General features: G+C 45.0%; 1 protein-coding gene across 5 annotated transcripts in view; it reads left to right on the top strand.

Annotated features, from left to right (window-relative positions):
* Positions 1–14,678, top strand: part of RBM28 (RNA binding motif protein 28) — a 48,346-nt gene extending 33,668 nt beyond the window's left edge. For 3 of the 5 annotated variants that reach the window (XM_055283903.2, XM_063642244.1, XM_055283904.2), the window contains one exon: positions 373–917. In XM_055283903.2, the coding sequence (XP_055139878.1) occupies positions 373–507 (135 nt within the window). In that variant the 3' untranslated portion in view covers positions 508–917. Of the gene's footprint in view, positions 1–372; positions 918–7,646 lie in introns of those variants that run through there. The other 2 variants (XM_063642243.1, XM_055283902.2) reach the window with 1 other exon arrangement.
* Positions 14,679–15,047: the final 369 nt, after the last annotated feature.

The raw sequence follows: 15,047 nt of genomic DNA, 5'->3' as shown, positions 1-15,047 counted from the left end.
TCTCTGAAATCCCTTGAGCAGTGTTCTTGGGGAGGGAACGGGCAAGCAAGAATGGCCGGACTCTGTGCTGGCTCATCTGCTTTGAGACTAAAGTGAGCCTTTGGGAGCTAGAGTAAGAGAGGCCCCTGAGCCCCCAACAGACAGGGAGGTTAGTCGGCCCTGCTCCCTGTGCACTCACTCTTGGTCTAATTTCTTACCAGTGGATGATTCTGTTTGAGCCTTTCTCTCTAAGGGTCTCTCTCTAGAAACCTACCCCTTTCTGGTAGATATGATCTCTGTCCCACTTACGTTCTCTCTTGGGTGTCCTGAGGGTAAGGTGATATATAGTCTTTGAAATCGATTATATTATGTTTCTAATCCTTTCATTTGTAGGTATCTAGGAAAAAAGCTAAGGGAAATAAGACGGAAACCCGCTTCAACCAGCTGGTCGAACAATATAAGCAGAAATTATTGGGACCTTCAAAAGGAGCACCTCTTGCAAAGAGGAGCAAATGGTTTGATAGTTGATGATGCCAGCGGGCTGGGTAAGAAGCTGGGTTGTGTACTGCTCGTGACACTCCTGGGCTCCCCATCCCCCATGTCTCTCACTGAGGGAAAGAAAATCCCCGAGGGCACTGCCACTGTGCTGGGAGGTGCCCTGGACTGTTTACATCTGAACTTTGGTCCATCCTTTGATGTGTGGTTCATTAGCCACAAAGAGAAATATCTGAAAGACATCATGATGCTTCTTGCCTATTATCCAGATTATTGTATGAAGTTGTGTCTATAATTATTACCAATTTTTATTCTTTATTTCTCAAATGGAAACACCTGAAAAAGCATTCTGGAGTGCTGAATTTTTAAGATGTATATTTTGTTAAGCATATTCTCTAAATGAGATAGTGTGTGGCTTTTTAGTAACAATGTCATTTCTAATATGTGTGACTCCTTTATTATGTATGAACATTCTTTGACATTCCTAATTCAGCTCTGTAGTCTTACACACTGCAGGAACTGACTAAGTGAGAGCAGAGAGAAATGCTTTCTAACCTAATCACTACAGGCGGAGACACTTGGAAAAGAATGGGGGGAGGTGGGGCCTGGCAGAGAGCTGCACTTATGTGTTTGTCAAATGAGGGGATTTCCAGTTGAATTGGCCTGCAGTGGCCTAAAGACACTAGCCTGGTTAGCGATGACCTGCATTTCTCTCATAGAGCACCGCCTTTTTCATTGTACCCACTAGGTCTCTAAGTCCTCCTTAATGAGGACACTTGATCCTCATTAAGTCTGCCCCTTAAGATGGCTTCATACCTACTGAAAAACTCCAGGGGTTTGACATCTCACTTTGATTGAAATCTTGTCTTCTATAACATTTGATTCCCTGGGCTCTCCAGCCCTGTCACCTCTGCTTGTCTTTATCCACTCTCTTCTTCATTCACTTTTGGCTACACAGGCCTTCCTTCCATCTCTTGACTCTTGACTCTTGACCACCTCAGAGCCTTTGTATCCATTCCGTTTGCCTGGAGAGTTTTTCCCTTGCATCTTTTACTTGTCACTCAGATCTCCACTAGTTGTCGCCTCCTCCTGGAGCTCTTCCCAGACTATCTAAAGTAGGGCTTTTCTTCCCCTCCCCTCTATCTTGCCCCCTTACTGAATTCTGCTTCCCTGTTTCTTCTTCTTCTTTTTTTTTTTTGAGACGGAGTCTCACTCTGTCGCCCAGGCTGGAGTGCAGTGGTGCTGTCTCAGCTCATTGCAACCTCTACCTCCCAGGTTCAAGCGATTTTCCCGCCTCACCCTCCCAAGTAGCTGGGACTACAGGTACATGCCACCATTCTTGGCTAAATTTTGTATTTTTAGTAGAAATGGGGTTTCACCATGTTGACTAGGGGTGAGCCACCCACCTCGACCTTCCAAAGTCCTGGTATTACAGGTGTGAGCCACCAGGCCTGGCCTGCTTCCCTGTTTCTTTCTAGCACTAATATCTATCTGAAATCATTTGTCTCTTTCTAGCACTAATCTCTATCTGAAATTGTTTGTCTCTCCAGTTAGAATGTATGCTTTGTGAGCGGGACTTTATCCCTCTTGTTCACTCCTGTAGACACAGCGCCTAATACTGACTCAGGCATATAGTAAGTATTGAATAAATATTTGTTGAATGAAAAAAATAAGGTAGGAAAGGAAGAAACAGTATTCAGTAGGCAAGATAAAAAGTTGGGAACATAGCCCAAAATTCTTGATTGCTTAGTCTAGTTGAGTGTTAGAAATAATGCTTTGACAGAACCATTGCTGAGCTAGAGACATGGTTCTTTTTTTTTCTTTTTTTTTTTTTGAGACAGAATCTTGCTCTATTGCCCAGGCTGGAGTGCAATGGCGTGATCTTGGCTCACTGCAACCTCCGCCTCCTGGGTTCAAGCGATTCTCCTGCCTCAGCCTCCCAAGTAGCTGGGATTACAGGTGCCGCCACCACGCCCAGCTAATTTTTGTATTTTTAGTAGAGATGGGGTTTCACCATGTTGGCCAGGCTGGTCTCAAACTCCTGACCTTGTGATCTGTCCACCTCAGCCTCCCAAAGTGCTGGGATTACAGGCATGAGCCACCGCACCTGGTCGAGACATGGTTATTTCGTTGCAATATCTTGGGGGATCCGTGAATGCTCTGAAATGCCTTTGATTGGTTTAGAAATGGATAAAGGAGAGGCCAAGGAAATATTTAAACCTTTCGAGAGATCGAAAGGACAGGTGATTTATCTCCAAGTTCACCTCGAGACATGACTTGGGTTGTCAAACATTCTTACGGTAGCCTGGCAACATGTCTTTCTCAGCCTGGTCTGTACAGTGTGGAGGAAGTAAGGGACTTTATTAAGAGTGTCAGAATAGCTATAACCTGCCAGTCAGTTGATCCGTTTTTCCTTGGCCAACTCTCCGTCTGCTCACCACTCTTTTTTCCCTAGTACACGAATATCTTTAACATTCAAAAATATATCTTAACACTTAGAATAGATCAAAATTGGTGTTTGTTCAGATAACATTGTCAGATTCTCTTAGATCCAAATATTTCTTTTAACAACTTGAGTAACTCAGTATGTTAAAACCTCATTCACTTGCTTGGAGAGCTGTTGTACAGGTCTTTAAAGAGTTCTTTATATGAGGTTGAATCTTCCCTTTCTTAATAGTCAAATTCCATATGTGATGTCTTCCTTTGGAACATCTTTCCATGGGCTATTTGGTCAGCTCCATTGACTCCTTGCCTTGGGAATTTTAGTGCAGTGAGAGTTGTGCTCACTTCTCCTTCACTTCAGGGCCTGATGTGTCAGAAAATGGAGTTTTCTGAATTAACATGAAAGTTGAGTTACAGATTGCTTGGTTAAAAAACAACAGGTGGGGCACAGAGTCTCACACCTATGATTGCAGCACTTCGGGAGGTGGGAGGATTGCTTGAGGTCAGGAGTTCGAGACCGACCTGGCCAACATAGTGAGACCCCCATCTCTATTATTTTGAAAAACAACAGCAAATTTTTTGTTAACATCCAAGACAAAGCCACCAGTTATAACTATCAAGTTTTAGTAGTATTTTCCTGCTTGATTACATAATAGCCTGGCTTAGAGATATAACCTTTAAATAAGGAATCTTAAGATGATGTGCAGCTGTTCTTTGCCTTGTTTGTTTGTTGGTTAGTTTGTAGTTTCTAAGAATCTGCTCTGTTCAGCTGTACAGTTCCTTCTTCTGGAGTTAACCTGTGGCAAGGATTATGTTTCACCTGTCACAAAAATGAGATCTGTGCCTTCCTCTATTATAAAGTTAGGGCATGTGATTCATTCTTCGAAATACTTCGAAATGTACTTTGGTATGTTTTTGTCTTGAAAAGAGGTTTTCCAGCTAGAAATTCGGGGCCCAGAAGGTCAAGGCTCCAGAGATCCCTTTCTCATCATCCTTCAGTTGTCTGAGGAGACAGTAGATCACATGTGTCACAGTGAGTGCTGATTCCCCAGAATCTGCAGTCTTAAGCTCTCCCACTGACCCACACAGCCAGTTCTCTGCTTCATATTTGTGTGACCCACTGTGAAGTGACAGGCAGCTGCCAATTCTGTCATATAAGAAGCAGCCCTGCCCATGCAACTTTGAAAGTTCCTGCACTTCTCCATAGACTGCTCCTTCATGGAAATAACCACATCATCACACTGTGGGCGCCTAAGCTAAGTTTGTTTGTAGTTTGTCTCTGGTGATGCCCAACTCCTTTTCAACTCAGCCTTAATTGGCACTTTAAGGGCCAGGATGAGGTTTCTCTCAGGTCAAGTTGAGATTTCCAGATTTCCTTTTGTCCAAGGCTGACCAGTTTAGAAGTTATTCACATCCTTGTTTTGGTTCTTTCATACTTGTCCTGGTACCTCTTCCTTTCCAGGATTATTTGCAGAGTCTGTGATGGCTTACTCGGTGACCAGACATGGGGTGAGCTACTGGTGTAGTCTGATTACTTTGGCATCTGATTCTGAACTGGTCATTGGCTGTACATGAGTTTTCGTGCTGGTAAAGGAATATACTGGGAAGATTGGAAGGCACAGACTGGGAACTAATTCTGAGAAGAGAACTGCTGAGTCACTGAAAGACCTTTTGGACCACCCCCAAATGGAGCATCTTGATAGATGGCAAATTCAGTGTTTCTTAAACTTGTCCACGCTGCCCAGAGCCCACTGCCTTTTACCAGATGTGAGACTTCACTGCCACAGTGTCATCCCACAGTCTCCTTCCCTGGACATTTGATAAAGGGAAAATCATTTCTTGTCCTTCAAGGCAGGGACTATTATTTTTTCACTTTTCCACATACCCCACAACACCTAACATTGATTTACTCGTAGTAGGAGTTTCATACTGTTGAACTCTCTAAAGGCCATTTGTTCCAGGGCCTAGCTGGGCTTGTGAAGGACAACAGAGTCATTTCCTAAGGACCCCAGAAGACAGCATGAAGGAAAAAATAATAATAAACTGCTGTTCACAGTGCCTAGAGTGTACCATCTATGTACTTTCTGCTATGCCTTGTCCATTGCAATCTGGACAATCTCTCTGCCCCTCCTTTCCACTCAAGTGCCGTCCAGCACTCAAGTTCTGGCTCAAGGCCCAACATCTCCCTGGGGACCTCAGCCATCCCAGGGCATTGTGACCCCTTCCTCTAAGTCCCTGGCACACTTACTGATTGGTATCCTCTCATTTGACAAAGCATATGCCATTGTGGCTTACTTGTCATTTCTTTAGGTCTTGCTTTCCCAAGTAGATCATGAGCCCCTTATAAGAACTAGCTCTCATAGTCCCAGCCCCCAGGCCTGGTACATGGCAGTGCTTAGTGATTGGTGATTGAGGATAATGGTGGTAAAGGATGTACCAGACAGTCGTCATCTGAAGAGATGCTGAACAACCTGTGCTTGTTTTATGTATTTTCTCTTTCTTTCTTGCCCAGTTTTATTCCTCTCATAGTAACTGCTCAAAAAATGTCAGTTCCTGTCACTCTTCCACCCCTTTTCTCCCTCTCCCCTGCACTGTGGTCTGGGCCTTGGTCCACTAGCAACTCCCCTTAGATGTTGCTTAATCTGCCTCATGGCCAAAGCCAATCCCGTTCCTGTCCCCCTGCTACCCAAGGGACTCCCAGTCTGTATGCACAAGGCGGGATGGTGAAGTCTGGATGTGCAAGAAACCCAGCCGTAAGAAACAGGTTCCCTCGGCTTAGCATGGTGGCTCATGCCTGTAATCCCAGTGCTTTGAGAGGTCAAAGTGGGAAAATCACTTGAGCCCAGGAGTTCAGGACTAGCCTGGGCAACATAGCAAGATCCCATCTCTACAAAAAAAGAAAAAATTCAGATTCTCAAATGTCCCTTCATCTCCTTACTCTCAACCTGTCTCCCCAGTTCTCTGCCGCCTTTTCCTCTCCCCTGGATCTGGCACTCAATTGTCTGCATGCACTTTTCAACTGAAAGAGACTCCAGTGCCATCCTTCTGATGAAGTTTTTGCTTTGGATACTACTGCAGAAAAAATGCTATCTTGTATTCTGGTCCATGGTGGGGAAGACCCTGTCGTAGAACCTGGCACCTCAAATGGAGGGAGGGGCCAGAACATTGTTCTTATGCTATTTACAGTGAGACAACAGGATTGATGCACAACTTTCTTTTTTTTTTTTTTTTTTTTTTTTTGAGACAGAGTTTCATTCTTATTGCCCAGGGCTGGAGTGCAGTGGGGTGATCTCAGCTCACTGCAACCTCCACCCCCCAGGTTCAAGTGATTCTCCTTCCTCAGCCCCCGGAGTAGCTGGGATTACAGGTGTGCGCCACCACACCAAGCTAATTTTTGTATTTTTAGTAGAGACGGGGTTTCACCAGTGTTGGGCAGGCTGGTCTCGAACTCCTGACCTCAGGTGATCCACCCACCTCGGCCTCCCAAAGTGCTGGGATTACAGGTGTGAGCCACCGTGCCCGGCCATGATGCGCAACTTTCTAATAACATACTTTTGAAAGTGCCCTGACATACATCCCTCCTCCGGTACCACAGTGGCCATCAGTTGCCAGAGAACATGAAATTGTCCAGCCCTTAGCTCTGCAGCAAGATTCTGAGGAGTAAAGCAGGCCTGCTGTACTTCAGAGAGGTAATGTCACAAAGCAAAGAACACCTCTCGGAGGCAGAGCCCCTCAGCCCCATCCAGGCCAGCAGTGTCCACTTGAAATCTGAAAGCAGCCTCCCTCACCAAACCAGCAAGATGGAAAACCTCCCCAGGTTGGCAAGTGGCCCTGGGAAGCACATGCCCCATCTCTGTCAGGATAGCAGTGGAGAGGTATCGTGCCAGTGCCAGCTCCACCCACCCAGATGGTACTCAAGACTCCAAGCCTGTCAATGGGATGGAAACTTTCTGGCATTTTCTATCAGAAGGGTGAGTTAGCACTGAACCATCTCATGTGTCTTTCCACTGAGTAACAGCCCATATCCATTCCATGAAATGAGTGACTGCTTTCCTGAATCAGATAGTAACAAACATTTATTTGTAGTCTGGTTGTGTCATATCATGGTTGAATTGCAAACAGGTTGGATACAAGAGTCAGCAAAAATCAACGAAAGCATTCTGTAAAAAACTTTTCTAGAATTACAATAAATGGCATTGTATATTTTATTATTTATAAATTATGTGCTGCACATCCTTTTTATCAATGAAATTTATAATAAATTTCTGTACATATATACATTTTTATCCCAGAGAGCCAGTTGTTAAGCATTTACCAGCAATAAATGCTTTTTGTTTCCTACTTACACAGGTTCTGGGAGTGGCCAGACCACTCTTTGGGATGTCCCCACTTCCTTTTTTAGTTGTCCAAGTAGTGTTCTGCCCAGCCTTCCAGACTCTGTTTCTTACCCTTCCCTTGAAACTATTCTGTTCCTTATGCTTAAATACTTTCCAGTCGTGGGAGCTTTGCTGTAGGCCCTTGGCCTTTCATGGGTAGCTTCTGATACGTGCATGGGTGTTAATAGAGGAAGTTGACCCTGCCTGGTAAGAATAATGACCTATGGAGACCTGGCCCTTTCTCTTATGGCTTCTCAAAGTGACAGCTGTTATGGGAAGTTCAGGCATCTTGACGTGGAAAATACATTGTTCATTTTCTTTTAATTTTTTTTCCTCTAACCACTATACCAACAGGGATGGAAAGATACTTTTAGTTGGAAGGAATTTGGAGCCTTTAAACAACACCTGGAGCAGCTGCCTGTGGGTGGGGCTTTGCACAGTCTCATCCTGGCAAGGGAGGACCAGCCAAGGACCAGTTTTGAAGAATTGTCATCATGAGGCCTTGGTTGTGTGCTGGGCTGGGGCATTGCCCCTTTCCATGAGGCCAGGCCAAGCAGGGCTGCCTGGCTTAGGCTTTTGCATCTTCAGCACCCTTTCACGTCTCTTATCTCAGGTGACCTTCACAGCAAGCCTGGTGAAGGTTATTGAGAAGCAGATGTCAGCACCTAGTCTTATAGCTGATGAAAGCAGGATGTGGGGAAGTTTAGACCCTCTCCTGAAATCCCTTGGCCACCTGAGCTAGTACCAGAGCAAGGTCCCACTTGGCCCTGAGTGCTGTCTCTAGGGCCTATTTCAGGAACTGTCTCATATATAAGAACAGAACACTTTTTGCCAGCTATACCAAATGTTTTTGGGATTAAAAAAATAGTTTCTCTTTTCCAATTTAGGTGGTAAGAAAAGGAAGGGCATTTTCATTCTCACATTCTTTGAATGTTGAAATGTTTTAAAAACTTCCAGCTGGGCTTGGTGGCCCATACCTGTAACCCCAGCACTATGGGAGGCTGAGATGGGAGGATCCCTTGAGGCCAGGAGTTCAGGACCGGCCTGGGCAACATAGTGAAACTGCCCAAAATTTAAAAATTAGCCTTGTATGGTGGTGTGCACTGTAGTCCCCGCTGCTCGGGAGGCTGGGGCAGGAGGATTGCTTGAGCCCAGGAGTTTGAAGCTGCAGTGAGCTATGGTTGTACTACTGTCTGTACTCCAACCTGGGCAACAGAGTGATACCCTGTCTAAAAAAATAATAAAATAAAAAAGGATTAAACCCTTTACTTGACCAGCTTCTTTTCCCACTACCCCAGGACTAACTAATCATTACATATTTTTGTAGTTGTTTTCTCTCTTTCTCTCTCCTGATCTACCACAAGCCAAATGTACACATATACATACTAAAAGGTGAAAAAAGAGAGTTCGAGGAGTGAATACATATTTTGTGATTTCCTAGGCAGAAGCTAGGACTCCCTTAGAGGTTGCTAATAGGGAAAGGGTGGGCTGGCTCTACTCAGTTTTATAACTGCTTTTCCCCGAATTCTGCAGACATCTTCATTCCCCTGGAGGTCAGATAATGGCTATTTATTTTCCATAGCCATGAAAATCTCTGGGGAGAGCCGTGGCAATTTGACGAGAGCTATTAAAGGGATATTAGCATTGAAGTGGCTGCTCAGGCAGTCACATACCCTCGATCCTCATCTGCAGGGACAGCTGCCAGAACGAATGGGGACAGCTGCCAGAACGAATGATCCCAGCTCTCCTGCCCGCAGCCAGCCACGTGTGGGTGCAACTGGCGACCAGCCACTGGCGTGAGTCCCAGGGAAGGGGACAGGTTCTTAGAATCACCATTTGTTTCTGCTGTCTCCCTCTCTGCAATAGGGCGGGCACTCTAAACTCACGTAATGGTTAATAACAACAGCTAACAATTACCGAGCACCTACTATGTGTCAGGTATGTGCTGAGGATGATCTCGTCAAGTAAAATGCCTGTCTCTGGCCTAGAGGCCCAGAAGAAAAGAAGGGAAATCTGTAGAAAGCTAGCAGTCCCTCACCCCTCTGCTTGCAGACCTTCAGTGACAGGACACTCCCTGTTTGCCCCAAGCACCTCTTGCATTTTCAGAGCTTGGGACACAGATTCAGGGACTTGCACTTTGATAGGGTGCCTTAGGACCCCTTGTCGGAGCCATGGAAAGTCTTTCTGGGCCCATCCTTCCTGTGGAGGTGTCTTTCCTTCTTTTGGCCACCCCCTGGGAATCCCTAGTAGAGAGCAGGCACTTAATAGCCAGTGCAGTGAGAGTGGTCTGTGATGTCTGGGCCAGGGCAAGGCCCACCAAGTGGGCTCCCAGGTGCCTGCCTCTGGGGTTTGAGGCCCTCAGTGACCCTTAGGCAATAGCTGGGTCTTAACGAGGGATCATGTCTTTTCCTGGGTAGTCAGGGGTAGAGGGGTGTGAACTGATCTGAGTTACTCTAGGAAGGCTAGAGACAAAAGCAGGAGCTGAGAGAAAGGCTGAGGCTCCTCCCAAGAGACTCCAAGTCCTGAGAGCAAGAAGCGGAGAGCCTTGCGCCAGGCCAGGTGTTGCCCCTGTCAGTGCTGATGGACAGGCAAGAGAGGTTGCTGATGCTGCAGCCCCGTGAAGCTGAGACTCACCCTTTGCCCACTTTCACACCCATCTCCCCAGGAGGCTGCGGTGACACAGGTAAAAGCCAAAGGACAGAGGATGACCCTGGACAAATCACTCAGACCCTCTAGTCCTCTTTGCTCATTTATAAAATAGAGGCAAAAAGCCCCCTAGTACTAAATGAAATAGCCATTGTAAAAGAGCACGGGAGATAGGGTCTGTGATGTCTTTTGTCCCCAGTGTCCTGAGTGAATTCACAGGAAAGGGGAGAAAGACTGGTTGCCCACTTCCAGGGTGATTGGCTAATTTCCACTTCTCTCCTGCTAGGGGTGGGAACACACGCCAGAATCCTGGGAAGGCTGCATGTCCTCAGGTGGCGCTGTCCACATCTCCAGCCTCTGCAGGGATACCAGAATATGAGCCAGGCTCTGCTTCTGGGGTGACCCACCTTCCTTGGTGCCCCTTCTTTCCTCACAACTGCAGGCAGAAGGAGAGTGTGTCTTGTCTCTCTGAGGAGCTGGCTGTGCCATTTAAGCAGGTCCTAGGGGTGGAGCACTGTGAAGAGATGGCACCCGGGTCCGTGTTCCTCCTTTTCCAGAGCAAACCCTGCTAAGGGATCATGACAGTCCCTGCGTCTGGCCCAGACTGGGCCTCGGGAGGCTTTTGACATCAATCCATGCAACCGCACCCAACAATTGGAGTCAGCATGGGAGGTGAGACACACTTGCCAATTTTGCTGTAAGGGAACAGCCTTCTTTACCAAAGCATAGCACAGTATTGATAACAGTTGTTTCCAGGCATCGTAGAAAGCATTTAGTGGGCATTAACATCTTTGATCCTCACCACAAGGTCAGGGGTTGGATGATGTTAGCATGCTCATTGAAGGATCAGAAAAGTCAGGCTCAAGATAGCTCACTCTTCATTCAACCAACCAGTGTTAACTGAATATTGACTGTGCACCCCTCTGTGCCAGTGCTCCCCCAGGAGCTGCAGAGGGTCCTGAGCAGAGTGAGCTCCAGTGCTGATTCATCTGAAATGTTTGATCCATGCTGGGTTCTAACCCTTCCCTGCTCAGAGCCCTCAGAGTCCAGGCCAGGTAGAACCCAGAACAGAGCCTCTGGCAGGAAGGAGCTTGCATGGTCCTCAGGCTTCATGTCCAGAGATCATTCCTCCACTTTGAGCTTCTTTGTGAAAACCAATCACAAAGAGAGGAAGAGTGAAATGTGCCAAAGCCTCTGCCAGGGTTGTAGCAAGGAAACCTGGGCTTCTAGGGAAAGTTGAGAAAGGGCCTATATTAGTCAGCTAGGGCTACTGTAAGAGAGTACCACAGGCTGGGTGGCTTAAACAACAGAAATTTATCACCTTACGGTTCTGGAGGCTAGAAGTCCAAAATCAAAGTGTTGGCAAGGTTGGTTCCTTCTGAGGAATTTCTTGGCATTGCCTGGCATATAGATGCATCACTGCAGTCTCTGTCTCATTGTCACATGGCCATCTTCTCCCTGTGTCTATAGGTCTATGTCCAAATTTCCCTCTTCTTATAAAGACACCAGTCATATTGGCTTAGGCGCAGCCCAATGATTTCATCTTAATTTGATTACATCTCTGCTATGGTTTGAATGTGTCCCTTCCAAAATTCAGGTTATTGCCAATGTGATAGTATTGAGATGGGGGCCTTAAAGAAGTGATTAGGCCATGAGGGTGCCTCTCTCTGAAGGGAGGCTCACTGGATTGTATCAGTGTAACATAATTTACGTAACCAGTTCTTTATGTGATGGAAATCCCATTCAAAGGTTTCCAACCTTTGCTGTTACAAACTGCTATGAAGAGAATTATACTAATTCTATATAATTATACTAATTATACTAATACATTATACTAATCAGGTGCTGTTGTTGTTTTTATGATGCATTATCCTGGAGAGACTGCCCCTCCCAGGGCTAGCTACTTTGGGGAGAGAGTAAACAACTTGTGGAGCGTGCCTTTCGTATGCAAACCAGTCAATCCAGAGCCCATACTCCCAGTCATCTCGTTTATCAAACTCTGACACAGCAAGCCAATATTCCCCCTGCCCTAAATCACTCCAGGTCCAGGCATGGGACAACTAGGGACCATCCCTATAGCCAGGGCCTGCCAAAGTTATACAGACTAGCCAATCCTAAGCCTGCTTCCCTGCCTTGCTTTGCCTTTCTGCTGGAAACTACATTAAAGGCACTGGGTCGTGCTTTTCCCTCACCCCCTCTGCTTCCTGGCTAACCCAAGTTCTTCCTGTGTTGCCCTGCAAGGCGTGACATACCTCTCCTCCTGGGAACTGCATAACAAACTCTTCTTGCAGAGATCGTTTTCTCTCTGTCTGTCATCTTACCATACCCGATGAAAACAAATCTGGGTAAATTTTTTTTTTTTTTTTGAGAGAGAGGGTCTCACTCTGTCTCCCAGGCTGAAGTGCAGTGGTGTAATCACAGCTCACTGCAGCCTCCACCTCCTGGGCTCTAGTGATCCTCCCAAGTCAGCCTTCCAAATAGCTGAGACTACAGGCACACACCACCATGCCTAGCTAATTTTTGGCGTATTTGTTATAGAGACAGAGTTTCGCCATGTTGCCCAGGCTGGTCTTGAACTCCTGAGCTCAAGTGATCCACCCACCTTGGCTTCCCAAAGTGCTGGGATTATAAGTGTGAGCCACAACATCCGGCCATGGGTACATTTTAAAGCAGGCGTTTTGTTCATGCACAGGCCTTGCTCTCAGTTAAGGGGAAAATGAGTGATCCTTTGCTTGGCTCTGAAGGAGCAGTGCTTTATTTGTAAAGAATATATTCCGTATATTTAAAGAAAAGCAATGGGAGGCATTTGAAAATAAATATGTTCATTTTTTTTGTATTATAAAAATAATATATGCTCAGTAAAGAGAATCTGAAAAATACGGAAGTATTGGGGGAACCCACCCCCAATATTTCAATGTAGGTTCTTTCTATTTTCCATAAGTGTTGGCCGGCTGAGAAATAAAGAGAAAGAGTACAAAGAGAGGAATTTTACAGCTGGGCCGCCAGGGGTGACATCACATATCAGTAGGACTGTGATGCCCACCTGAGCCTCAAACCAGCAAATTTTTTATTAAGGGTTTCAAAAGGGGAGGGGGTGTAAAACAGGGAGTAGGTACAAAGATCACATGCTTCAAAGGTCAAAAAGCAGAACAAAGATCACATGCTTCTGAGGGAACAGGACAAAAGGCAAAACAGAACTACTGATAAGGGTCTATGTTCAGCTTTGTGCTTATTGTCTTGATAAACATCTTAAACAACAGAAAACAGGGTTGAGAGCAGAGAACCGGTCTGACCACAAATTTACCAGGGCGGAGTTTTTCCCCACCCTAATAAGCCTGAGGGTACTGCAGGAGACCAGGGCGTATCTCAGTCCTTGTCTCAACCACATAAGAGAGAAACTCCCAGAGCGGCTGTTTATAGACCTCCCCCCAGGAATGCATTCCTTTCCCAGGGTATTAATATTAATATTCCTTGCTAGGAAAGGAATTTAGTGATATCTCTCCTACTTGCACATCCGTTTATAGGCTCTCTGCAAGAAGAAAAATATGGCTCTTTTTGTCTGACCCCACAGGCAGTCAGACCTTATGGTTGTCTTCCCTTGTTCCCTAAAAATCACTGTTATTCTGTTCTTTTTCAAGGTGCACTGATTTCATATTGTTCAAACACACATGTTTTACAATCAGTTTGTACAGTTAACACAAATATCACAGTGGTCCTGAGGTGACGTACATTCTCAGTTTACGAAGATAACAGGATTAAGAGATTAAAGTAAAGACCGGCATAAGAAATTATAAAAGTATTTGGGAACTGATAAATGTCCATGAAATTTTCACAATTCATGTTCCTCTGCCGCGGCTCCAGCCGGTCCCTCTGTTCGGGGTCCCTGACTTCCCGCAGCACACAAGGAAATTTTAAAAATTAAAAACCAACTATTCCTCCAAAAATTAATAATAGAAATGTCATATGATCCAGGAATTTCACTCTTCAGTATATACTCAAAAGAACTGGAAGCAAGGATGTGAACATAAATGTGTACATTACTGTTCATAGCATTATTCACAGTAGTTAAAAAGGGGAAACAGCCCAAATGTCCATCAACAGATGAATGGATGAACAAAATGGGATATTTAAGTTATGTACAATGGAACGTTATTCAGCCATAGAAAGTAATGAAATTCTGATTCATGCTGCAACATGGATGAACCTTAAAAACACTGTGCTAAGTGAAATAACCCAGACAAAGGGAAAATATAATATGATTCCACTTGTATGAAGTACCTAGACTAGGCAGATTTGTGAGAGACAGAAAGTGCCATTGAGGTTACCAGAGGCTGAGGGTAAGGGGCAATGGGGAGGGAGGTATTGTTTAATGGGTACAGGGTTTCAGTGTGGGAAGATGAAAAAGTCCTGGAAGATGAAAGAAAAAATTCTGGAAAATTATAGTAGTGATGGGTTACCTAATATTGTGAATGTACTTAATGCTACTGAATTATACACTAAAAAATGGTTAAAGTGGTAAATTTTGTTACATATATTTTACTGGAATGAAAACAATTAAAACCATCTATAAATCATGGTATCCAGAGGAAACAATAAGTATTTTGGCTGATTTTAACACTTTTTTTCCCCGGTAGATATGTGTTTTATAAAATTTGGCTAATAATACTATGCATGTAATACTGAGCTCTTGAATTTTACATTTTAATTGTATTTTCCATGTCATTAAATACAATGAAATCATCACCTTTAATGGCTGCATAATTTAACATCACATGGATGTGCCATGATTCCCTTTAGACATTGAGGCAGTTTCTAATTTTTTATTACTATAAATAATGCAGTGATGAACATCTTTTTGTTGTTTTTTGAGATAGAGTCTTGCTCTGTCACCCAGGCTGGAGTGCAGTGGTATAATCATAGTTCATTGCCAGCCTTGAACTCCAGGGCTCAAGTGATTCTCCAACCTCAGCCTCTCGAGAAGCTAGGGCCACAAGTGTGTGCTACCATGCCCAGCTAATTTTTTTATTTTTAGTGGAGATGTGGGTCTCCCTTTGTTGCCCAGACTGGTCTCAAACTCCTGGGCTCAAGTGATCCTCCTGCCTTAGCCTC

The sequence above is a fragment of the Symphalangus syndactylus genome, chromosome 6, assembly GCF_028878055.3.
Source record: "Symphalangus syndactylus isolate Jambi chromosome 6, NHGRI_mSymSyn1-v2.1_pri, whole genome shotgun sequence".
Lineage (NCBI taxonomy): Eukaryota > Metazoa > Chordata > Mammalia > Primates > Hylobatidae > Symphalangus > Symphalangus syndactylus.
The sequence above is the reverse complement of the archived record's forward strand: the minus strand, read 5'-3'. Positions and strand labels throughout refer to the sequence as shown.